The sequence below is a fragment of the Capsicum annuum genome, chromosome 6, assembly GCF_002878395.1.
Source record: "Capsicum annuum cultivar UCD-10X-F1 chromosome 6, UCD10Xv1.1, whole genome shotgun sequence".
NCBI lineage: Eukaryota > Viridiplantae > Streptophyta > Magnoliopsida > Solanales > Solanaceae > Capsicum > Capsicum annuum.
The window spans coordinates 211,555,235-211,580,352 of NC_061116.1; the positions used below are offsets into that span (position 1 = coordinate 211,555,235).

Consider the following 25,118-nt stretch of genomic DNA (forward strand, 5'->3'; position numbering starts at 1 on the left):
TAAAGGAAACAGGTCCAGCAGTTCTACTGAAAATAATAAAACATGGCGGTCTCAACAACAGCCACTAGCCTCACATAAGTATCTTAATTAATTGGATACACAGTTAAAATGTCAACTACGAAACTACAACATTTATTATCGGCTACGATGAAGAAGGGCCAACCATGGTGCTTACCTTTTTCAAGAAGCCTTTCACCTCGCTTTCCAACTTGGCTCTCATCTCAGGGGAGATGTTATCACCAGCCTTCTCAAGCATTGTTGTCATTGCCTCCAGATTCTGTTTTATGACGACAAGATTAGGTTCCTCACCATTTGAAGGTACTGCTCCAGGTTGGAGTGCATCCGCGGGCAGAAAAGAATGTGACGTCTGCATGTTATTAGAAGTTGAGACCTGACGGAGACGATAACTGACAAGGGAAGGTCCAAACGGGTTTCTGCTTTGTAAACTCTGCAAGGCTTCCATAGCATCACCAGCCTTTACAAAGACAACCTGGGCAGTGGAATCATTTAGGTACTGAGTTTTGGATTCCTCTAATGGACCAAACTTGGAAAAGCTAGCAGCGATATACTCTTTGGAAGGCACTGGACCCAATGCAAAGTTTAGCAGAAGTGTGTTGTGATCTCCATTAGCATTGGGTATCCCAATGGCAGCAGATTTATTAGCTCTCCTCCTTTTACGCTTGGGTTTATCTTGACCTGTGACTGAACTCAATTCTGCAAACTCCTTTCCCTTCAAGTTCGGATCCATGACCTGTCCATTCAAATCCGGTAGAGCTGAAGAGTTATTCTGAATATTTGATGCTTTCTCCTTCCTTTTCCTTTTCTTGCCTTCAGCTTTCGCAGACAAAACCAGACCCTCGTTCTGTGAATTATTTAGTAATGAGCTACCTGCAGCATGAATTTCATAGGCATTTGGTTGTCCAGTTAAAAGTGCAGCATTCGGGAGGGAAGAGGCCCCCTGTAGCCCCCACATGTTATCTGGTTGAGGACTACCTTCAAAGGGAAACGAGCCGGTGACTTCCACACTTTTCAGCAGCGGAATAAACTGGGTGGTGCTTTTACTCACATCCGGCACATTCTCAGAAACCAACTCTTCCTTCTTTTTTCCCCTCCTTTTAGGTTCGAGTTTACCTTGAGTAGGGGCCGGACCTATAACCTGCATATTTTCAACTGACAAGCCCGCATTATTTCCATTCAAGTCTGGTAGTCCACCCAATACCCCAATCTCATTATGAGTAACAGGTGCAGTTGCCGCCTTCTTCCTCTTTCTGTGAACTATTCCTTTTTTTAGTGTATCGGGACCTGTCTCTACAGAACCAACAAGGGCAGGGCCATTCATACCGGTACCATCTGCAGTAGCTTTTATATCTTCACTTTTCTTTCTACCTCTCTTCTTGGGGAGAACACTCGGAGGAGGCTGTCCTTCTACTTGCAGATCATACCCTCCGGAGGCCAAAATATTATGAGACTCGAAAGTTTCCTGACACCCTAAAGTAGCTTCCTTATCTTCGTCCATCTGAACTTGGGGATCTCTGTATGATCTAAAACTCAAGAAAAAATCCTGCATTAGAATGGAACACGTGCTTTGAATAGGAAAGAAACAATCAATAGCAGTCAGATGGAGTTCTTGGAGCATTTCTGCCGAAGAGACAGCAGCGAAATCTGCATTATTGCAAATTCCATTATTGCCAATAACTGATTTCCTTACTTTCCTTAGAGGGTTCTTGTTAATGGAGTTACCAATTGGAGTGGAGACCATGGATGGACTGGATGATCTCTTTACTCCTCCAAGAGAATCTTCCTCAAAATCTTCAGTTTCATCTTCTCCCTGGCCAAGTGAATTCTTACGACCCCAACTGTTTACATAAGGATATGATAGGTACTTGCTCTTCTTCCGTTCTCTCGACTCAAAACCTTTTTCAGATTTTCCGCCGGCATCTTCATTTGCAATCTGTGAACGGGATATCATGCTCCCCATTCCTCTAGGAGATTCAAACAAGCCAGACGGCACCACCTCAGTCATTCTACAATCATCAAAACCACTTCTGCAGCTCTTAAGGACACTACCATCGCCAGAAAGCTTGTCCAGATCTTCGTCCTTGCTTCCTGATATCAGATCATTGACAGCACTGTCTTTGACATTATTCGTTGGCCTGAGTTTATACAGAGGCAATTGCTTATGGCCTATTGAACTGTAAAAGGCCACTAGGCAACTCTCAGTCACTGTAAACTCAATACGACCTGGGCTACGAACACCCAAGGCACGTAACCTAATGAAATTAAGAAACTCTGAAGGCTCAAATTGAGATGGCAAAAAAACACTACCACCACTTCCGTCTTCCTTTGATGGAAAATTTTGAGCAGCAACTTGATGTTCTTTTGAAAAACAAGAACACGTCATCTTCTGTTTTACAAGCCTACCAAACTCGCCCAAAGCCTTCTCTATTGCACCACAAAAGCTTCCAGATTTGTTCAGGCAAGACATCAATTCAAAATACTCTATAAAGGGTTTTAATTGGAATGGCTGGCACCAAACAGAATTAGTGTTACCAAAATGCTTAACAAAGAAACCGCGCCTTTGATCACGCTTCCCAGCATCTTTCGATTGATGCGGATCACAAATCATTCCCGGCCACCACAAGTCGGCCTTGATTTTTACCCATACTAAGTCACCCACAGTAAAATTGTGTTCTTGATTATCACCGACATCTCCTTCTGCTTTAATCCCATTGGCGCCCATAGAGCTGTAATTTTTCATGGAAGGCATCCAATCTGGATCACTATCATCCAACATTCCATCCAATGGACCAAATACATCCACTGTCAGAGTAATACCATCTCCAGAAACTTCAACCTTTCTCGGAGGATCAACTGTCATGTCAATCGCTTCCACAACCTCGGCCATACCAATTTTCTCAACCCCATTATTCTGAGACTCATTAATTTCACCACCGAATTCCGCAGCCAGGACATCACCATCATTTATTTTGTTAGTTTCTGGAATTATTGACCCCAATGCTTGAGTTTCGTGTTTCAATGTCCCTCCTTCCATCAGATTTTCAAAACTAACAGCCTCGTTCCCCAGGCCAAGTGCCTCTAAATCAATACCATCGTCCACATCTCCAAACTTGTTCTCAATCTCAACTACCTCTAGATCATTATAATCTCCGTCTATATTTGCAAGCTTATTCTCACTCTCAACAGCCCCCTGCCCATCCATTAGCTTCTGTTCAGTATCAACACCCTCTAAATCATTATTATCATCCACATTTGCTTTCTCCTCCTCACCCGTAACCCCCTCCAAATCAATGTTATCACATTCATCCACTAACTTCGGCTCAAACCCAACCCCCACTAACTCAGTACCATCATCCCCGTTTGCTTCATTTGCTTTACTCTTCTGCACGTTAGCACTTACACCACCATCACCATAACATTCACTTGATGGAACCTTTGTCACCACATTAGAACCAACCAAACTCCCACTTAAGCCAAACAGGACAGAGCCCTCTTCTAGGGTTTTACCATCTGGGATTTGACTAACAGCTGGCTTGTAATCCACAGAACCTTCCACTAGGGTTTCTGATATATCCTGTGTTTCCATTCCAAGAATCTTAAAGCTCTCAACTTTTCTTCAAATCAACAGCTACCCTTCAGTTCATATCTGACTTAAAACAGAAAAACAACCAGAATCAATCGCAGAACCCCCAAAAAAAAAAAAAAAAAAAAATCTATCCACACACAGATTTCACCAAAAAAATAACAAACAAAAACATAGAGAACAAAAAACAAATCCAAGAAAAAATAAAGAAAACTCTTAAAACAAACTAAAGATAAGAACTTTACCTTAAAACAAAACAACAAAAACAACTAATCACATTTTACAAAACACACAATCAAAAAAAAAATCCAAGAAAAATAGAGAAAACTCTTAAAACAAACCTAAAAATTGTGAACTTTACCATAAACAAAACAAAACAACTAATCACATTTTAAACAACAAAGAATCCAAGAAAAATAGAGAAGAAAACTCTTAAAACAAACCCAAAGATACGAACTTTACCATAAAACAAAACAGCAACAACAACAAAAACAACCAATCACATAAAAATAATAAAGAACAAAAACAAGAACAACCTAAGTACCTTCAAGAACACCCTGAAAAAACATAACAAAGGGTTAAAGAGATCTAATCAAAATAAAGCAAGTAAAGACTAAAAAAGGGGTATTAGATTTTCACCTTCTGCTTCAATCAAATTACAGTAGTAGCAACTAACAAGTGTCTCCTAACAAAGAAACTGAACAACTAGCAATTAAAGGGGCAGTTTATTTTATTTTATTTTTTATGAAATGGGGTTTTTTGTTAAGTAGTGAGTCGGTGGTAAGGTCTACAAGTGAGGTACTTACACTAAAAAATGCCACTTCTTGAATTTTTCTAAGGATTAATTATCAAAAAACTAAAAAGGACAACTTTGTGTATTTTCGAATTGGATTCCTACAAGATATTTTTCTTCCCTGGTACTTGTTGGGGTTCATTTGGTTTCTGCACTATACGTGTATGAAAATATTTTAATTTTACTTTTTTTTTTTTCATTTTACTCTTATAATTACGACTGTCTTATGATTATAATGGTATCATGACGTGTTTGAAATCATAAAGTTAAATTCTGTGAGCAGTTAAATATTTTTAACGTATTTATAATATCTCTATTTTAACGTTCTTTTGAAACGGAGGCAACAATTCTTATTTTGATTCTCTTGTTTATGATTGAAGGGATTTTCAATTAGTGTCTGTTTTTATGATTAGAAATAAACGAATTAAATTGCTCATGCATTAACTAGGACGCGTATTTCTACGTCTTGTTAATGAGGATTAGTATACATACCCGCATAATGCGCGGAAAAGTATTCAAGTAATATTTTTTATGTTTCATATTGAAATGTCTCATTCAAACTTGTTAAATTATATTATCTTTAAACAAATCATTTATCATCTTATTTCTCTAAAAAATGAGGAAAAAATAAAATCTTTCTACCCGCCTCCCCCAATTTCTCAATCATTTTTTTTATTCTTTAATATAAATGTTTTTCTACCCCTTCCCCCTCATGCCTCCACCCAGACCCATTCCTTCCCTCACACTCAATTTCCCCACTGATAATTAAATTTATACAAAAAAAAAACAATCATCTAATTGTAAACAAAAAATATGTTTCATATTTTTATTTATAATATCATTCACAATTTAAATATGGTGTATTGTTAATAGTCTCTACCACCCACCTCACCCACCCATTCATCCGCTTTTAAAATCTAGTGTATATTAGTAAAAATAATCATGATTGCAAAAAAGGCTTTACGTTTCATATTTTTTATATTTTGACAATTTAATGATTTTAGATTGTAAAAAATAATTTGAATTTTTACTCTACTATTCCTCCATCTTTTCTGTGCAAATTTTTATAAATAAACATGTGTATTATGATCTTTTCATTATATTCTTAAAAATTGTCCCTTACCCCCCCCCCCCCCCCCAAAAAAAATAAAAAATAAAAAAAATCCTCCATGTATTGTAATTTGATTACTTTATTTTTTTAAAATTTAATCTTGAATTAGATTATATTTTGTATTACGTACGTAAGCAATTGAGTTTTCTTCTCTCTTATCTCAAAATACAAAATTAAAATAGATATGAAATATAGATTAGAAGAAGACTTCAAAATAATCTAATCCGTTAGAAGTAGTTATAATTTAAAATTTAAGTCAAATATTTTCACATCAATCAAAATATGAATTTATCTCATATATTTGATTTTAATTTTTTTACTTTTTTATAAATCAAATTAAATGGAATTATTAACATGTCCTTATAACTAAAATGAATTCCTTATATTACCAAAAAAAAAATGAATTTAAATTTTAAAGTAGAAAGTAAAATCATGAGTTTTATTCTAAGAAAAAAAAATTATAATATGTAAACTTCTTCTAATATATTGACATTTACTTTTTTATTTTATTTTTGTATTCATGCTAAGCTAGTTCTCTCCGTTTAGTAAATTTGTCAAAAAATATTTAAAAATATCTATTTTTTTTTTACTTATACTTTTCTAATCTTTTTGTTATCTTTCATTCATACTTCTATTATAAAATATTTTATTTTCATCTTAAAAATAAATGAGTTAAAATATCATAAATTGTAAAAAAAAATATATATTTTGAATTTTCTCCAACCATTTCAGAATCCGCAATCCGCTTTGTCATGAACTGTAAAAATTGTTCATAAGCACAAAATTTCAAAGTAATGGATAATAATTATATCCATCTGTCACATCAATCACAATTCGAACTTGAATTCTAATAATCAAAGTTTACTTAAAATAACAATTACTTAGTCTAATATCATGTATGAAAAACTTTAAGGATATATTTAATTACTTTTACAAAATCATGTGAAAAATATCACTTACATGAATTCAGACTCAAATATAATTGTTAAACATCATCATCTGCATAGAAAAATAACAATGTCAAATCAAATAAAGTGTTTTTCAAAAAATAAAGAGTGTAATAAGTAAAGTCATAAACAAAGCTAATAATCAGTAATCGATAACAAAGAGAGAGAAGAAAGCTTAACAATACATATAAGGATATGAGTGAATATATATAAAAAAAGAGATTAAGAAGGAAGAATTCTATTCCAATGGAATTTTCATTTAAAAAATCAAATTCAAATATTCTTATCCTTATGTTTTTCAAATTTAACATGCTTATCTTAAATATATATTTGAATTAATAGACATATTTGAAATCAATGAGATTAATCCATATTTTTTTTAACTAAATACTAACAAAATAAAAGAGGAATAAGTTTATTTCTCTTCCTTATCCTTTTAAATATAATATTATTATTTCTTATTATCATTATTAGTTACTACTTCTACGTAATATTCCAACTCCTAATGAGTAAATTTTTAAAATTATTTTCATTTAATTATTATTTCTAACATCACTATTACAATGTACTACCATTTTTATTTTCCTATTTTTAAGCTAATGAAAATATATTTTTTTTTAAATAAAAGATAATGTATTTTTAAATTTTGATATCTCTATCTTTCAATTCAAATTACAATCTCTCTCTCTCTCTCTCTCTCTCTCTCTCTCTCTCTCTCTATATATATATATATATATATATATATATATATATATATATATATATATATAAAATTATAAGATATAGCTTTGAAATAGTAAGAGTCTATAAGGACTCTTCAATTATGAATTTCTATTTATTAAGATAATGATTTTTTTAAAAAAGAGATAATGTATTTCAAATTCAAATACTTAATCAAATTTTATCACACACACACACACACATATATATATATAATATTTAAATTTTATAAGATATAACTTTGAAATAGTAAGAGTCTGTAAGAACTTTTCAATTATGAATTTCTATTTATTAAGATAATGTTTTAAATGAGATAATGTATTTCAAATTCAAATACTTAATATTTCAATTCAAATTTTTTATTACACACTTTTTAACTTTGTCTTAAAATTATCACTTAGACTTATCCTTGTGCTGTCACGTGGCTCCTTATCTTACTTTAAGTTTGCTTATATATATATATATATATATATATATATATATATATGTTCTAATGCATATTTATATTCTAATATTATATTTGAATTAAAAGAATTATTTGAAATCAAACCACATTATATAAAAATCTTTTTAATTCAAATTTCAAAAAATTATTTCAGCACTATGAAATTGAAATTGAAATCAAACCACTATATAAAATCTTTTTTTAAAGGATAATGTACTTCAAATTCGAATAGACCAATAAGTAGAATTTCATTCCATTTCAACTTTCATTCAAATTTAAATAATATTTTAATTTATTAAAAGAAGATAAGTTTTTCATTATCTTTAATTTTTTGAATACAATGCATATTTATATTCTAATATTATATGTGGATTAAAAAATTATTTGAAATCAAATCATATTATTTACCATTTACGTATGTACTACTATTGCTATTTTTGTCTTATTATTGTTGTTGTTGTTGTTGTTGTTGTTGTTGTTGTTCTACATACTATGTAGTACTATTACTACAATTGACAACAATACTACAACTAATTATTATTATAGATATAGATTCCCTACTACCACTAAAAATAATTCTTTAATTTTTTAAATACAATGCATATTTATATTCTAATATTATATTTGAATTAAAAGAATTATTTAAAATCAAACCACATTATATAAAAATATTTTTTTAAAGGATAATGTACTTCAAATTCAAATAAATTAAGAAGTAGAATTTCATTCCATTTCAACTTTCATTCAAATTCAAATAATATTTCAATTTGTTGAAAGAAGATAAGTTCTTCATTATCTTTAATTTTTAAAATACAATGCATATTATCTTCTAATATTATATTGAAATTAAAAAAATATTTGAAATCATCATATTATTTACCATTTACGTATCTACTACTATTGCTATTTTGTTTTTTATTATTATTACTATTCTTGTTCTACATACTACGTATTTAATTTTAGAATGATTGACAATGATTCAAGAGATTAAATAGGAGAAGAGAGCATAATGTGTTTTAATTTTAAACTAACTCAAATTTTTATTTTTGATTTGAAATTTATCATAAGTTTCTTGTGAATTAAATGAATAAATCACCACTGAATAAAAAGTTAAAACACATAAAATAAAGGGATTATACCCACGAAAATACCTGAAGTTTAACCAAATTTTCAGTGGAGCATATTGAACTTTGTCCGGTCCTATTACCCCTATACTTTTTAAATTGGAATTAATTCCCCCGGACTTTTTAAAAGTGGAATTAATCCCCCCTCAAAATGCATACCCAGTTTTTTAGGTGGGAAGTGCGGTGCACACACCATTTCTTCTCCATTTTATCACTTTTCAATATTTTTTCACAATTACAACCATATTAAATATTCCTAATGATTCCATTGAGTTTATGAACAAAGTTTTTTCAAATAATTGAATGGAATCTTCCATTAATTTTCCATTGAATCTCGAAAGATTCAATTAGTTAGTTCCATTAATTGAAGATTCAATGAAACTCCCTAATTGAATGGAACTCACTAATTAATGGAACTCAAAAGATTCGAAAAATTTAATTTCATGATTCAATTTCCATTAATGAAATTCAAAAGATTTGAAAAATTCATTAATGGAACTCGGAAGATTCAAAAAATTTAATTTCATGTATGAAGCTATTCAATCTTCCGTTATTGGAACTCGGATGATTCAAAAAATTTAATTTCATGTATGAAGCTATTTAATCTTCGTTAATGAAACTCGGAAGATTCAATTTCCATTAATGGAACTCGGAATTAAATTAGCGAGTTTTCGAGTTTGAATCTTCCGAATCATCCATTGAGTTTCAATTAGTGAGTTCCATTAAATTATAACCATTGAATTCCATTAAATTTCAATTCAACAATGGAGAAACCATTGTTGAAGAAAAGAAAGAAAGAAAGAAGAAAGAAGAAAGAAGAAAGAAGAATTAAAAAATAAATAAAACTTTAAATAATTATAAAATTAAGGGGCTGTTTGGTAAAAAAAAAGAGTTTTAAAACCTTTTAAACACTATTCACGCGCTCAATGTGCGTGAAGCACGCGCAGTGTGCCAAGTGGCAGATATATGCCATTAAAATACGAAAAAAAAAGTTTGGGGGTAATAGGACCCCCGCAATGTTCAGTATACTCAACTGGTAGTCCGGTCAAACTTCAGGTATTTTCGTGGGTATTATCCCAAAATAAAATAAACACTTATTTTAATAACATGATATTAGAATGATATAAAAGGCTAGCATTTAAAAAGCTAAATGCTTGAAAAGAAAGTTCAAGCATTATTTGCTTGAGTTTAAGCATGATTTATGCGTGCAAATAAATTATTTAAAGCGATAACATATTGAATTAGTTGATTCATCGAAATGAGTATGTAAATAAAGAAATTATCATGAATCTTAACAAATATGATATACATATAAGGAATTATAGCGGAAAAAAAAAAGAATAATAACAATAAGTTATTTATTAAATTAAATCATCATAAAAAAGAGATACTGACACCATAATCATGAGCATTAATGGAGGAAGATGAAGATGGATATTTCATAGCCTTTCTGCGTTTAAAACATAAAGTTGTTATATAAAAAAACATAATAAAAAATGAAGAAGAAGAATACAATAAACAAATTTGCTAATAAGCTAATGGATAATAACACACTAAAAAGTAAAAACTTAACTTTATTTATCACTGTAATATGTAATAGTATATATAGAAGAGATGAAGAAATTAGAATTTCATCTCAATTCAAACTCTGTTTAAATTTAAATTAAAATATCATATCAATTTCTTTCTTATTTTTAGTTTTCAAATACAATGTGTGTTTATCCTATAATTTATAAATTTGAATTAAGAGAAAACTTTGAAATCAATTCAAACATTTTAAATATTATTAGTTTTATCATTACTGTTTTTTAAATCATTATTATTGTTACTATTACTATCAATGCTACTTTTTTTTGGTTGGTTAAATATTATCAGTACTTCTACTCTTACTACATACCTAATACAATTGAATTAAAATACCATCAACTATTTCATTTAACATTTAATCTAATGTATTAAAATATAATATATTTCTAATGCCACTACTACTATTAGATATACGGACTACTATTTATTATTATTATTATTATTATTACTATAATTAGTAATATATTTTTATTTTTTATTTAATATTTAAATAAATTATATTCAAACATGTTTTATAACATTTAAATTTTAAATAAATTTATGAAAGAGTAAAAGTTTATTTAGAACCCTTTACTATTCTAAAAGTTTATTTAGAACTCTTCACTCTTAACATTTAAATTTTATATGCAGACATTTGTTTTGATAAATGAAATTAATACCATGGATCAATTAATTTGTCTTCTATTCAAAATAAGATTACAAATATCACAAAATCGATAAGATGATGACTGTCTAACAACTAACAAACCCTGTCAGAGAAGGGGAATCTTTTAGTATTATTATTTTAACTTTAAATATTTAATATTTTTTAATTTAAATTTTCCATTACAATACTTAAGTTTTGTCCTGAAAATTATCATATGGCGTTTTAAAAATTTGCCACTTGGTTTTTTTCGTTGCTTCGTCTTCTGCTTTATAATATATATAGAAGTTTCCTTGTATATATATACAGATTATTATTATTATTATTATTGTTGTTGTTGTTGTTGTTGTACATACTATATACGTACTATTACTACAATTGCCAACACTATTACAACTAATTATTATTATAGATATAAATTTCCTACTACAACTAAAAATAATTCTTTAATTTTTTAAATACAATACATATTTATATTCTAATATTATATTTGAATTAAAAGAATTATTTGAAATCAAACCACATCATATAAAAAAAAAATTCAAATTTCAAATAATCATTTCAGCACTATGAATTTGAAATTGAAATCAAACTACACTATATAAAATCTTTTTTTAAACCATAATATACTTCAAATTCAAATAAACTAAGAAGTAGAATTTCATTCCATTTCAACTTTCATTCAAATTCAAATAATATTTTAATTTATTGAAAGAAGATAAATTTTTCATTATCTTTAATTTTTTGAATACAATGCATATTTATATTCTAATATTATATTTGAATTAAAAGAATTATTTGAAATAAAACCACATTCTATAAAAATCTTTTTTAAAAGGATAATGTATTCAAATTCAAATAGATTAAGAAGTACAATTTCATTCCATTTCAATTTTCGTTCAAATTCAAATAATATTTCAATTTGTTGAAAGAAGATAAGTTCTTCATTATCTTTAATTTTTTTAAATACAATGCATATTTATATTCTAATATTATATTTAAATTAAAAAATTATTTGAAATCAAATCATATTATTTACCATTTACGTATGTACTACTATTGCTATTTTTTCTTCTTATTATTATTGTTATATTATTATTATTATTATTATTATTATTATTATTATTATTATCATCATCATCATCATCATCATCATCATCATCATCATTGTTCTACATACTATGTACGTACTATATATTACTAGAGGCTTTGGACTCTAGGTAACAAAAGAGTTTTAAAATGAGGTGTGGATGACACAAGTCTTAATAGTTGAGTGGAGGTGAAAATTACTTTATTAAGGATTAAGAAAGTAAGAAAAGTTTGAAAATAACCCACAAGTTTTTTAATTTACCTAATATAACTAGAAATAGCGGGGGAAAAGGCACGTTTCTCTCTCTTCTCATTTATTGGAGTTTTCTTTCTCTTCGTGATTTTTGTTGTTCATTGTTATTGCTTCATCATCATCTTCTTCATTATCATCTCTTCTTGTTCATCATCATCATCTTCTTGTTGTTGAACATTGTTGTTACCACTACTATTGCTACTTGATCAAATTTTTTAGGTCAAATTTTATTCGTATATCACTTAGGAATTACTTATAGGTGATTTCAGTAAGAAAAGTTATAATTTTTAGTTGAATTTCTCATCTGGGTGTATCTGCTATTGCTGCTTTTTCAACAATAGATAAAACATGTCACGTGAATTCAACAGATGAGTAATCTGTTGCACAGATGAGTAGTATGTTGCACAGATGAGTAATCTGTTGCAACATATTGACTAATCTGTTGCAGCATATATGACTAATCTATTGCAACAGATTACTCATCTGGTGGATTCATATTATAGTGTTGTAACATGAATCCAACATATGGGTCATCTGTTGCAACAAATTAGTCATATGTTACAATAGATTACTCGTTGTTGCAACAAATGACTTAGATGTTGGATTCATATTACAGATTCTATCTATTGTAGCAGTAGCAGATATACCAAATAAAAAATTCAATAAAAATCAGAATTATACTTACAAAATCACCAATGAAGTAATGTCTTAGTGATATACGAACAAAATTTAACCTAAAAAATTTTCAAAAATTTCAACAAGGGCACAATGAATAAGTAAAACACATAAAAAAAAATTCATGAAACAGGTAAAGAAGACAAAAATAGTGTATCATACATCAAATGCAAAAGGATTAAGGGGACAAACGTTTGAGTTCTCCTAAAAACATTTAAGTTCCCTAGTATTTTAATTGCTTTCTAATGGATGACCCATTTATTATAACAAATTTTCTATCTGTTTGATAATTTCTAACAGATGAATCATCTGTTGATTCAAATTAAGATATTACTAGTAATAACTAGATTGATTTAGCTAAAATTAAAGAAGTCTTTAATACAATGGGACAAACATTTAAGTTCTCCTAAAAAATTGTGAGTTCCCTAATATTTTAATTATTTTTCAATAGATCACCTATTTATTGCAACAAGTTAGTCATCTGTTGCTATAAATGCTTATAACAGATTAGTCATTTGTTGATTCAAATTAAACAATTATTGTAGACACGTAATTTCGTCCCTCCCCGATATCGTTTTTACCTATTGTTTACCTTATCCTATCGTGTACCCTCACCCGTGTGATAATCCCTCCACAAAATGACAAAAATAACAACCCCTAACTAATTTTGGTTTATCCTAATATTCTAACAACCCACCCAATAAAAAACAACACCTCACCACTACCCCTACCCCACGTGACCCTACCTGCCCTACCCCAATACCCACCCACGTGACCCTCACAATAAAAAACACACACATACTCTCACAATCACACAATTTTTGGCACGATCAGCAACCAAAAAAGAACATTCCAATTTTCTTTTCTTCTTCACAGATACACCCACACAGAATTCCTCTTTTATTTTTTTTCTTTTTTTCCTTGAAGCACACAGCAACACATATCCATGGAGACACGCGCACACACACGCTAGAGAATAGGAGCAAAGCAAAGAGAAATCGAGAGTGAAAATTTTGTGCGGAGTCACTGTTCCGATAGTAAGTACGTCGTTGGTGACGACCAGATCCTTCTCTCTGCTGTCAGCCATCTGCTTTTCTCCCATTTATCGATAATACCGAGCTCACCGGAGCTTCGGTGTAGTGAAAACACGACGTCCAGCCCTTTGTTCCGTCCAAATCCGCATCAAATCATTTTTTCGACCTCAGAATTTGGTCTGTTTTCATGCTTGTCATCGTCGTCTGCATCGCTGGAGAGGAAATAGTGAGATCAAGAAGAGAGTGAGAGATCGGAGAGAAAGGTATCTTCGGCGAGATATCACCGGAAAACGTTGCCACGGTCAGGTTCTCTTTGTTTTTCGTCATTGTTGAAAATTATCGGAGTTCCGACGCAAAGGGAACAACGACCCCAACTTTAATCCGATCGAATTGGACCGGCTTTAGTCCGATTTCGGCAAAATCTGCCAGAAAATAGTGGAAACAGTAACGGGCAGATATTGAGGTTGTTTTGTTCGTATTGATCTTTTGAGCTTTTTCCGGCGACACCTACACCGGAATCAGTTTTCCCGTCGTTAGTTCAGATTTGGAATGATCTTTAGTTCACTGTTAGCTTTAGGGGCTTCGGGTTTTTCTTCTTGGTTTGAATTCTGTTCGGATGGCGATGTTGGGACACTGATTTGGTGTGTTCGACGTTGGGGGTTCTCCGTTTGAGGTTTTCGGTTCTCGGATTTCTTTATTATCAACGATAACGAGTTCTATTAAGGTCCATCTCTTTAACTCTACTCTTTTGTTTTCTCGGATTTTGATTAATGCCGTGATTTTGTGTTTTGATTGAATTTTTAGTAAGATATTGATCGTTGTTGTGGATACGTAGGAGTGGTGCGCTTAGATGCTTGAATATTCGTTGGATGTATATGTTTGATGTTGATTTTAGATTTTTAAAAGTGGTTTGATAATCGGAAAATTTGTTAACCATGGCTTGAGGATTAAACTTGTTGATTTGGGGGTCAGGATCGAAAATTGATAGTCAAATAAGTTGAAGTTTGTTGTTTTGATTCATTAATGAATATTGTCGAATTGGATAGTATCATGATAGATCGAGGGGGTAGGCAATCATTGGTTCGGGTAGGCAAAGTTTAGGAATAAGTGTTTCGTTGGATGTTGGAATGTGCGTGTGAATGTTTCTTTCTAGTTTATCGTATTTGATTCAAATGTATTCATTTAGCCGGGGAATGCCCCGAGATCACTTGTATTTGTTCACCGGGGAATGACCCGACGTATCATGTTGGCGGAAAATGATCGTGATGAAGGCCCGCGGCGTCGGTTAAGGCATTGGAGCTTAGTCTAGATTTAGTTTAGACTAGGATTTATATTTTCGTATTTTTCTATTTTTCGGACTGTATAATTGGAATGGACTTTACATTTTTGGATTGTTTTTGTTTTGTTTATTGTTTGATTATTTTGTGTGCTTTTGTGTGGTTTATATATTTCGTAATGCCAAAATAGTCGACACACTCTACCAAGCGACCGTGGTTGAACCACGGGATCGAGGGGTGCCTAACACCTTCCCCTCGGTCAACAGAATTCCTTAGCCGGAGTCTTTGTTCGCAAACCAGTTTAAAGAGTCAAATGGTTTTGAAAAGGATTTTTCAATGGTGACTTGGCACACCAGATTATGCCAAGTGGCGACTCTGAGTAAAAAATGTAAATAATCCTTTTCCGAAATAAATTTTCATTTCTTGTCACTTAAATAATAAAACCCTTTCGACCCTTAAGACATAAATCTTTTGGAGTACGTAAAAAAGGGGCGTGACAGCTCTGGCGACTCTGCTGGGACAGTATGAGAATTCGAGCTATTTTTAGAGTCGTATCGGCTTTGTTTGGCATTACGAGTGTATAAGCATTGTTTGTGGTTATTGTTTGTGTTATTTTCACTTTTATGCTTTTTCGTGCTCTTTGTTTATAGTATTTATCCTATGTGTTACCGCTTTATATCTGTCATCATGAGTCCACCCCCGGCCTTCTTTCTGCAACAAGTTCATAGTACACGTGTTGTACACAACCTCTAGTTGAGTCACCCTTATTTTAGGGGGGGAGCCGTCGGTGTTATGGAGTAGTTGGAAAGCAAAGCAGCCACTATCGACTATACGCTCCCCGAACAACCTTGTTAGTAAACCACAACGTAGGTCAATCTTTAGGTCATGCTTATGTGCATCATACGGAGACCTAGCGGGACCCACATGGCCCTTTGTAGGAGACTCCTCTCTAAAGCATTCCAACGTGCTAACTGTTGCATTTTTAAGGGTAACGTGGTCATTTGACGGACTGATTTTTGAAAAAAGAAAAAAAATTGTTAGGAGTAAGGTGCGTAGGCAAAAACAAAAAAGAAAAAAAATAGAAAAAAGTGAGTCGAAAAGAGTGAAAAAAAAAGAAAAAAGAAAAAAGAGGAATGTCGTAGTTTATTTTAGAATTCTTTATGGCTTTTGTTCTTCACGATCCAAAAACTCAAAAAGATTTTTTTTACGTTTTGCATTTGTCTTCTCAAAGTACCATAAATTCAAAAAAAAAAAAAGAGAAAGTTTTGTTTGCCTCTTCTACTTATTTGTCAAAAACAAAATACCAAAAAGATTTTTTCTTCATAATTGGTGGTGTCAGTCTTAGTTAAAGTGTCTAGCTGAAAATCTAAAAGTTTTTTTTCGTTTGTTTTTGGTAGTGTCTCTTAAGTTGGGGTCAATATATTAGTTAATCATTAATTGTCCAATCTGGACGAACTACGCACCCCTGATTCTCCTCTTTCGGGAGTGAGATACGTAGGCAGCCTATTGTTGGTTCGGGGATCTTATTTAAAAAATTCAAAAAAATAAAATAAAATTTCTTCACTTTTCATCTAGAGTAGGTGTTTCATACATTTCTTGAAAATAAAAATACAAAAAAAATCCTTAATAGTCGTAGGTTTTATTTTTGGTTGTTCTTATTCCAAAAAAATTCAAAAAAAAGATTTTCTTCACTCTTTATTTAAAGTAGGTGTTTCATATACATCTTCAAGAGAAAACTACAAAAAGATTTTCCTTTAATAGTTTCAAGTTTCATTTTCATATAAAACTCAAAATTGAAAACCCCAAAAGATTTTTCTTTGATAATCATAGGTTTCGTTTTGTATAGGTATTTAAAAGTAAAAAATGCAAAAGATGTTCGTCAATTCTTTTGACAAATTGTTATTTTTCTTTTCTTCTTAAAGTTTCAAGAAAAAAAAAAGTTTAATTGGCCATTTTGGCAAGGCCCGAACTACGCAAGATCTGATTCATGTACAACATGATACGTAAGCAATCTACTTTTGGGTTCGATCTAATCATTTTGTTTCATTGTTTTTCATTATTTTTCCTCTTTTAAAGAAAAACAAAAGCCATAAAGATTGATAAAATAAAGGTAGATAACGAGAGAAAAGAAGAGATCAGAGATGGATACGAAAATAATAATAATAATAATAAGGAGCGCAGAAAAAGTGTAGACAAAAATCTGGATGATGTTAAAATGACCTCACTGCCCTCAAAAGCTGGTAGAAATGAACATGAATTTAGGATAATTTTACCAATGTGATTCCCATGTTTGTTGTGTGCCCTAATCCTAACGGATATTATCTTTGATGAGCATGTTCTTTTAGATAACAGTGGTAGGTTTGTAGCACTCTGGTTAGTCACCCATACTTCACTAGATCCAAAGCAAAGCTCGCCATGGCTAGCAGGAAGATTGAAAATTCGCTCATTGACCCGGATCAGGATCACAGGGAAGAAAGTTCTGAACACAATGATGAGGTAGTAAGGCTCAAGCAACAATTGATAGATTTACACCGAGCATGGGCCAGCGGAATGCCTTCTCCTCCCGCTCCCTGAAGGTCTTGGAAATATCTCTAATTGTCCACTGCTCTCTCAGGCGCAATTCTCTGCTCCTACTGAGTCACCTGAGCACGTGCCAGGATTCACTCCACGACATTATTATCCTGACAGTTCTGGTGTGCCCTTGGTAGCTCCCCAATCAAGACCAGCTGCTCAGCCAGCGCCGCCGATCACATCGATATTCGTGGCTCCGCCACCACATGAAACTCCCATATATACTGTGCGTCCCACAACGAGTCTTCCTAGGTCTGCCAGTGAGCCAGTATTGAAGGTTCCAGATAGTTAGTATTATGCCCCTAAGCCTACTTTGCAAATGAATGAATCGTATAGGTACACTCAGCCGCCTGCATTTCCATTTGATACGGAGAAACCTGTCGCAGCAGAGGAATAGGATATCATAGCCCAGAAATTGAAAGGTTTAGAACAAGCTATGAGGAATTTGCAAGGAATCGGAGATTATAGGAGTGTTTCCTATAAAGATCTTTGCATGTTCCCAGACATCAACCTGCCCCTCGATTTTAAGATACCTAAGTTCGAGAAGTATGCAGGACACGGTGATCCCGTTGCACACTTGAGACGTTATTGCAACCAGTTGAGGGCTGCAGGAGGAAAAAAAGAATTGCTCATGGCCTTCTTTGGCGAGAGTCTTTCTGATCTGGCCTCCGAATGGTTTATCGATCAAGATATCGATAAATGGAACAGCTGGGATGATTTGGCTTCTAAATTTGTTCAACATTTTTAGTATAACATCGACCTGACTCCGAACGAAAAATCCTTGGTCAACATGAAGAAAAAGAGCACTGAAGGTTTTAGGGAATACGCGATAAGGTGGCATGAACAGGCCGCCAAGGTAAAGCGTCCAATGAAAGAAAGTAAGTTGGTAGAAGTTTTCATTCAGGTACAAGATGAGACCTATTTTCAACATTTACTTCCGACAATGGAAAAGTCTTTTATGGAAGTCCTCAAAATGGGGGAGATGATAGAGGACGGAATTAAGACCGGCCGAATAGTGAGTTTTGTCGCATTAAAAGCCACCACATAAGTGATTCAAGGTGGATCTGACGCATTTGGAGGTAAAAAGAAGAAAGAGGACGTGGCGACTGTCGTAGCTGGAACCCATTTCTATCCCAAAAGACCACCTCGCCCCCATCCCTAATCCCAAGCCCAAGTCTACGCCCAAGCTCCATATATTCCTCCCCACCATTACTACCCTTCACAAAACCCTTTATATTCCATTCTACCACCCCCGTACCCAGTATATAGCGTGCAGCCATATGCCCAAACCCCTTCTTACCCACAGTGGCGCATGCAAGCTCCATAAAATCGCCCATTCGCTCCACCAAATTACCAAAACCCCTCCAGACCCAATTTTCAGCCTAGGTCCGAGTATAAGAATGATAAGGCGGTCAAAAATAAATTCACACCTCTTGGGGAGTCATATTCTAGCTTGTTTGATAGGTTGAGAAAGTTGATGGTTTTAAGCCCAATTCAAGGAAGGCTTTCAAATCCACCGCCGAGGAATCTCGATTATTCTTTAAGGTATGCGTACTATTCTGATATGCCAGGCCATGGTATCGAGAAATGCTGGCATTTAAAGAGAGCTGTCCAAGATTTAATTGACACAAATCAGATGTTGGTCGAGGCCCCGAAAGGTCCAAACATTAACCAGAATCCGTTGCCAACCCATGCTGAAGCCAATATGTTAGAATTGATATATGACGGGAAAGAGTCTTCGAGGGTTTATAAGACTATTATTAAGATACAGACCATTAAGGAGAAATCGGTAAATATAGCAGAGTCTTTGAAAGCAATGTCATTAAATCGGGAAGGAATGAGAGAAGATAAAGCCCTAGAAAGCACAAAGAAGCCCCTGATCACAGTACAAGGCGCCATAAGGTATGTTGATTTAAGTCAGGATAAACCCAAGTTGACGATAGTGGGAGCTCTGAGTCAGCCCATCTTGACGGTGAAAGAAGCACTGGCAGTGCCTATTGTCCTCAAATCAGTGACCCAACCTCCGATAGTTGATACAAAAAGGATTCCATGGAATTATGGGCGGACTATGATGACCTACCACAGGAAAGAAGTTATGGAAAATGTAGTTGAGGTAGGGGGTTTGACTAGGTTTGGAAGATGCTTCGTGCCTAAAAGCTTAAGAAAGTCCAAGCCAAAGGTGAGTGGACCATCATCTATCAAAAAGCCTATCACTGAAGAAGAAGCTGAAGAATTTTTGAAAAAGATAAAATTGCCGGAGTATTCAATATTAGACCAGTTGAAGAAGACCCCGCGCAAATTTCTCTTTTATCTTTGCTGTTGCACTCCAAGGAGCATCGTGATATTTTACTGAAGGTATTAAATGAAGCATATGTTCCAAGGGAGATTACAATCAACCAACTTGAGAAAATGGTTGGAAAAATCTTTGAGGTCAATCGGATCAGCTTTTCTGACGATGAATTGCCTGTTGAAGGTACAAGGCATAACCAGGGCCTTTACATTACAGTGAAGTATGAAGATTTCTACGTCACTCATGTTATGATTGATGGAGGTTCAGGTGCAAATATCTGCCCTATTTCTACTTTGTAAAAGTTGAATATTGGTGTTGACAGGATCAGGCCCAACAATGTATGTGTTAGGGCTTTCGATGGTGTAAAATTAAATTTCATTGGCGAAATAGAACTAATGCTGACCATAGGGCCTGTTGAGTTTGCCATAGAGTTTCAAGTATTAAATGTAGACTCCTCTTACAATCTGTTGTTGGGAAGGCCGTGGATCCACAAGGCCAAGGCGGTTGCATCTACACTGCACCAAATGATTAAGTTTGAGCATGACAGGCAAGAAGTAGTTATTCATGATGAAGGAGATTTTTTAGCCTACGAAGATTCTCCCTTGTCTCTTATTAAAGCAAATAACGTAGAGGAGACATTCGTCTATCAAATTTTTGATACAGTGCCAGTGAATCGTATCCTTGAATGGCAGGCTATACCGGGACCGCAATTGTCTTCTGCTTCTATCATGATGGTGAGCAAACTTTGGAAATACGGATTTGAGCCAGGAAAGGGTTTGGGAGCATCTCTGCACGGTATAGTTCATCCCATATGTCCGAGTGAGAATGTGGGCACGTTTGGTCTGGGATTTGTGCCTACGACTGAAGATCTGAAGAAAGCCAAGGGAAGGAAAAAGGAAACATGGTCACTCCCTCGCCCAATGCCACTACTCGGTGAATCATTTGTTAAGAGCGGTGTCATGAAGCATGTGGAATTTGAAGTTGAATTGGTTGATGACTTTCAGAACCTTTTTATTGAAGTTGATATGGTCGAAGCAGGAGAAGGTACCAGTATGGCAGACGTGTAATTCATAGGTCCAGCTGTCCGGCTCAATAATTGGGAAGTCACTCCTCTCCCCATCAGGAGGGAGTTTTGGTAGTTTATTTTGTTTTTCTTTCTGTTTACCCGAGTTATTTCAGGGTTGTAATTCGGATTTTAGTTTGTTTATGTTATGTTTGCATCTACATTTAAACCCTTCTATCTTTTTATTTAATGAAATGCAATGTCCTTTTTGTTTCGTGTCTAATATATATATATATATATATTTTTACACAGTTCTCTTTATGCTGATTCTAATGACATGACATGCATGCGGAATTTTTAGCCTAATCTTAAAATCCAAACTAATCAAGATGTAATGAAGCAGGATAGGGAATATGATGAAAAAAAGCACTAGAAGAAATAAGCAAAGAGTTGGAATAGTTTGAAGACAAACCGAATCTTAATTTGAATGAGACTAAGCCAATAAATCTAGGGGATCAAGAAGATGTTAGGGAAACTAAAATCAGTGTACATGCTTTGCCACAGCTAAGAGATGGAATGATTCAAGCATTAATTGATTATAAGGATGTTTTTGCATGGTCTTATGATGATATGCCTGGTTTAAGCACTGAATTAGTGGCTCACAAATTGCCAACTGATCCCGCGTTTCCTCCTGTCAAACAGAAGTTGAGGAAGTTTATAACGGATGTAAGTATTAAAATTAAAGAGAAAATCATGAAACAACTTGAAGCCAAAGTAATTCGAGTAGCTCGCTATCCCATGTGGTTATCCAATGTTGTTCCCGTACCAAAGAAAGATGGCAAAATTCGAGTGTGTATTGATTACCGTGATTTGAACAGAGCAAGTCCGAAGATGATTTTCCACTGCCCAACATCCACATTTTATTAGGCAACTATGCTAAACACGAGGTTGCCTCTTTTGTGGATTGCTATGTCGGATATCACCAGATCATTATGGATGATAAAGACGCGGAGAAGACATCTTTTATCACACCATGGGGAACCTATTGTTATCGAGTGATGCCGTTCGGTTTGAAAAATGCTGGAGCAACATAGATAAGAGCCATGACCACTATGTTTCATGATATGATGCATAAGGAGATTGAGGTCTACGTGGATGATGTGATTATTAAGTCAAAAAGTCAGGCCGACCATGTTAGAGATTTAAGAAAGTTCTTTGAAAGGTTTTGTAGGTATAATCTCAAACTCAACCCGGCAAAATGTGTATTTGGAGTTCCATCTGGAAAGCTGTTGGGGTTTGTAGTCAGCCGTCGGGGAATTTAATTGGATCTCTCAAAAATCAAAGCCATTCAGGATTTGCCCCTGCCCAAGAATAGAACGGAGGTGATGATTTTGCTTGGTAGCTGAACTATATTAGCAGGTTTATTGCTCAACTCATAACCATTTGTGAGCCCATATTCAAGTAGCTGAAAAAGAGCGCTGCGGTAAAATGGACTGAAGAATGTCAGGAAGCGTTCGATCGAATAAAAAGATATTTGTCAAATCCGCCAGTGCTGGTACCCCCGGATCCTGGTAGGCCTTTGATCTTATATTTATCAGTCATGGACAATTCTTTCGGTTGTGTCCTGGGTTAACATGATGTCATAGGAAAAAAAGAGCAGGCTATTTATTATCTTAGCAAGAAGTTCATCGCATATGAGGCCAGGTATACTCTTCTTGAAAGGACGTGTTGTGCCCTAACTTGGGTAGCACAGAATTTGAAGCATTATCTCTCCTCCTATATACTTATCTCATCTCTCGCATGGATCATTTGAAGTATATCTTTCAGAAGCCTATGCCGATAGGTCGATTGGCAAAGTGGCAAATATTGCTTACGGAGTTCGACATTGTATATGTGACTCGATCCGCCATAAAAGCCCAAGCCTTGGCAGATCATCTTGCTGAGAATCCCATCGATGAATAGTACGAGCCATTCAAGACATATTTTCCTGATGAGGAAGTATCGTTTGTCGATGAAGTCGTTATAGATGCTGATCCAGGTTGGAGGTTATTTTTCGATGGAGCTGTCAATATAAAAGGAGTTGGAATAGGTGCGGTTCTTATCTCTGAATCGGGATAACATTTCCCAGTAACAGCACAACTTCTATTCTACTGTACTAATAATATGACAGAGTATGAAGCCTGCATTCTTGGTTTGAGGTTAGCTGTTGATATGGGAGTTCAAGAATTATTGGTGTTGGGAGATTCAGATTTGCTCGTCCATCAAATTCAAGGCGATTGGGAGACTCGAGATTTGAAGCTCATCCTATATCGACAATGCTTGCAGGAGCTATGTCAACGATTTGTGTTAGTAAAATTTAGGCATATTCCAAGGATTCATAATGAAATTACTGATGCTTTAGCCACTCTGTCTTTAATGCTCCAACATCCTGACAAAGCCTACATCGATCCAGTGCATATACAGAGTCGCGATCAATATGCTTACTGTAATGCAGTTAAAGAAGAGCTCGATGGAGAACCCTGGTTCTTGGATATCAAGCGGTACATTCAGTCAGGAGAATACCCAGCATATGCCACCAACGATCAAAAGAGGACTATTAGGCGTTTGGCTAGTGGATTTTTCTTAAGTGGGGGAATCTTGTATAAGAGAACCCCAGATCTGGGACTTTTAAGGTGTGTAGATGCAAGAGAAGCCTCGTCAATCATGGTTGAAATACACTCTGGAGTATGCGGGTCGCATATGAACGGTCATGTCTTGTCAAAGAAGATTTTTCGAGTAGGTTATTACTGGCTTACTATGGAAAGGAATTCTATTCAATTTGTTCAAAAGTGTCATCAATGTCAGGTACACGGTGATCTGATACGTTCTCCTCCTGTTGAGTTGCATGCAATGGCCGCTCCATGGCCGTTCGTGGCTTGGGGAATGGATATGATTGGACCGATTGAGCCGAAGGCATCAAATGGGCATAGATTCATTTTGGTAGCCATTGACTACTTCACAAAGTGGGTAGAAGCAGTAACTTTCAAGTCAGTGACAAAGAAGGTTGTGGTAGATTTTGTTCATGCCAATATTATTTGTAGATTTGGAATAACTAAGATGATCATTACAAACAATGCTGCCAACCTCAATAGTCATTTGATGCAAGAAGTATGTCAATAGTTTAAGATCGCACATCGAAATTCTACTCCATATCGCCCAAAGGCCAATGGTGTTGTAGAAGCCGCCAATAAGAATATAAAAAAGATACTGCGAAAGATGGTACAAGGATCTAGACAGTGGCATGAAAAGTTGCCGTTTGCATTGCTAGATTATCGCATTACTATTCGCACTTCAACAGGGGCAACTCTATATTTATTAGTGTATGGGACAGAAGTAGTCATCCCTGTAGAAGTTGAAATTCCCTCTCTTCGAGTCATTGTAGAAAAAGAGATTGATGATGATGAATGGGTAAAAAACCGACTCGAACATTTGACTTTGATTGAGAAAAAAAGGCTAACGTCTGTGTGTCATGGCCAGTTGTATCAGAGGAGGATGGCTCGAGCGTATAACAAAAAGGTCCGTCCCAGGAATTTTGAAGTCGGTCAGTTGGTATTGAGACGTATCCTTCCTCACCAGGTTGAAACAAAAGGCAAGTTCTCCCCTAACTGGCATGGTCCCTTCGTTGTGAAGAAAGTGTTACCCAATGGAGCCCTATATTTGACAGATATTGAAGGCAAAATGGCAGAAATAGCTATCAATGCTGATGCAGTCAAAAGATACTATGTATGATATTTGATCCTTTGTTGATTTTATTGCATGTTTAGTACTTGCATTTTTTAAGATTGATATGATGAAGGCATTTTATTCTTCTATCTAAACATTGTGCCATCCTTTATTTACCCGTTTGAGCTTCGTTTTAATTTTCTTTGATATCCCTCTTTTGGAATCAAAATAGAGTCAAAGATAAATGTCAAGA

The 25,118-nt window shown here is 34.1% G+C and overlaps 1 protein-coding gene across 4 annotated transcripts; it reads right to left on the reverse strand.

Annotated features, from left to right (window-relative positions):
* LOC107875907 lies at nucleotides 1–4,534 on the reverse strand. 4 transcript variants are annotated; one of them, XM_016722799.2, is made up of 2 exons: nucleotides 4,241–4,534; nucleotides 1–3,668 (listed from the first exon to the last, which is right to left on the reverse strand). In XM_016722799.2, the coding sequence occupies exon 2, from the start codon at nucleotides 3,602–3,604 to the stop codon at nucleotides 143–145; it is 3,462 nt and encodes a 1,153-aa protein (XP_016578285.1). In that variant the 5' UTR covers nucleotides 3,605–3,668; nucleotides 4,241–4,534; the 3' UTR covers nucleotides 1–142. The 4 variants fall into 4 exon arrangements, with proteins under 4 accessions (XP_016578285.1, XP_016578287.1, XP_016578286.1 ...); XM_016722801.2 differs by having other exon boundaries at nucleotides 4,408–4,530; XM_016722800.2 differs by having other exon boundaries at nucleotides 1–3,664; nucleotides 4,241–4,401.
* Nucleotides 4,535–25,118: the final 20,584 nt, after the last annotated feature.

Bases quoted from the DNA above. Each gene is read 5' to 3' on its own strand.
- LOC107875907 (XM_016722799.2), bottom strand. From the start codon at position 3,604: ATGGAAACACAGGATATATCAGAAACCCTAGTGGAAGGTTCTGTGGAT.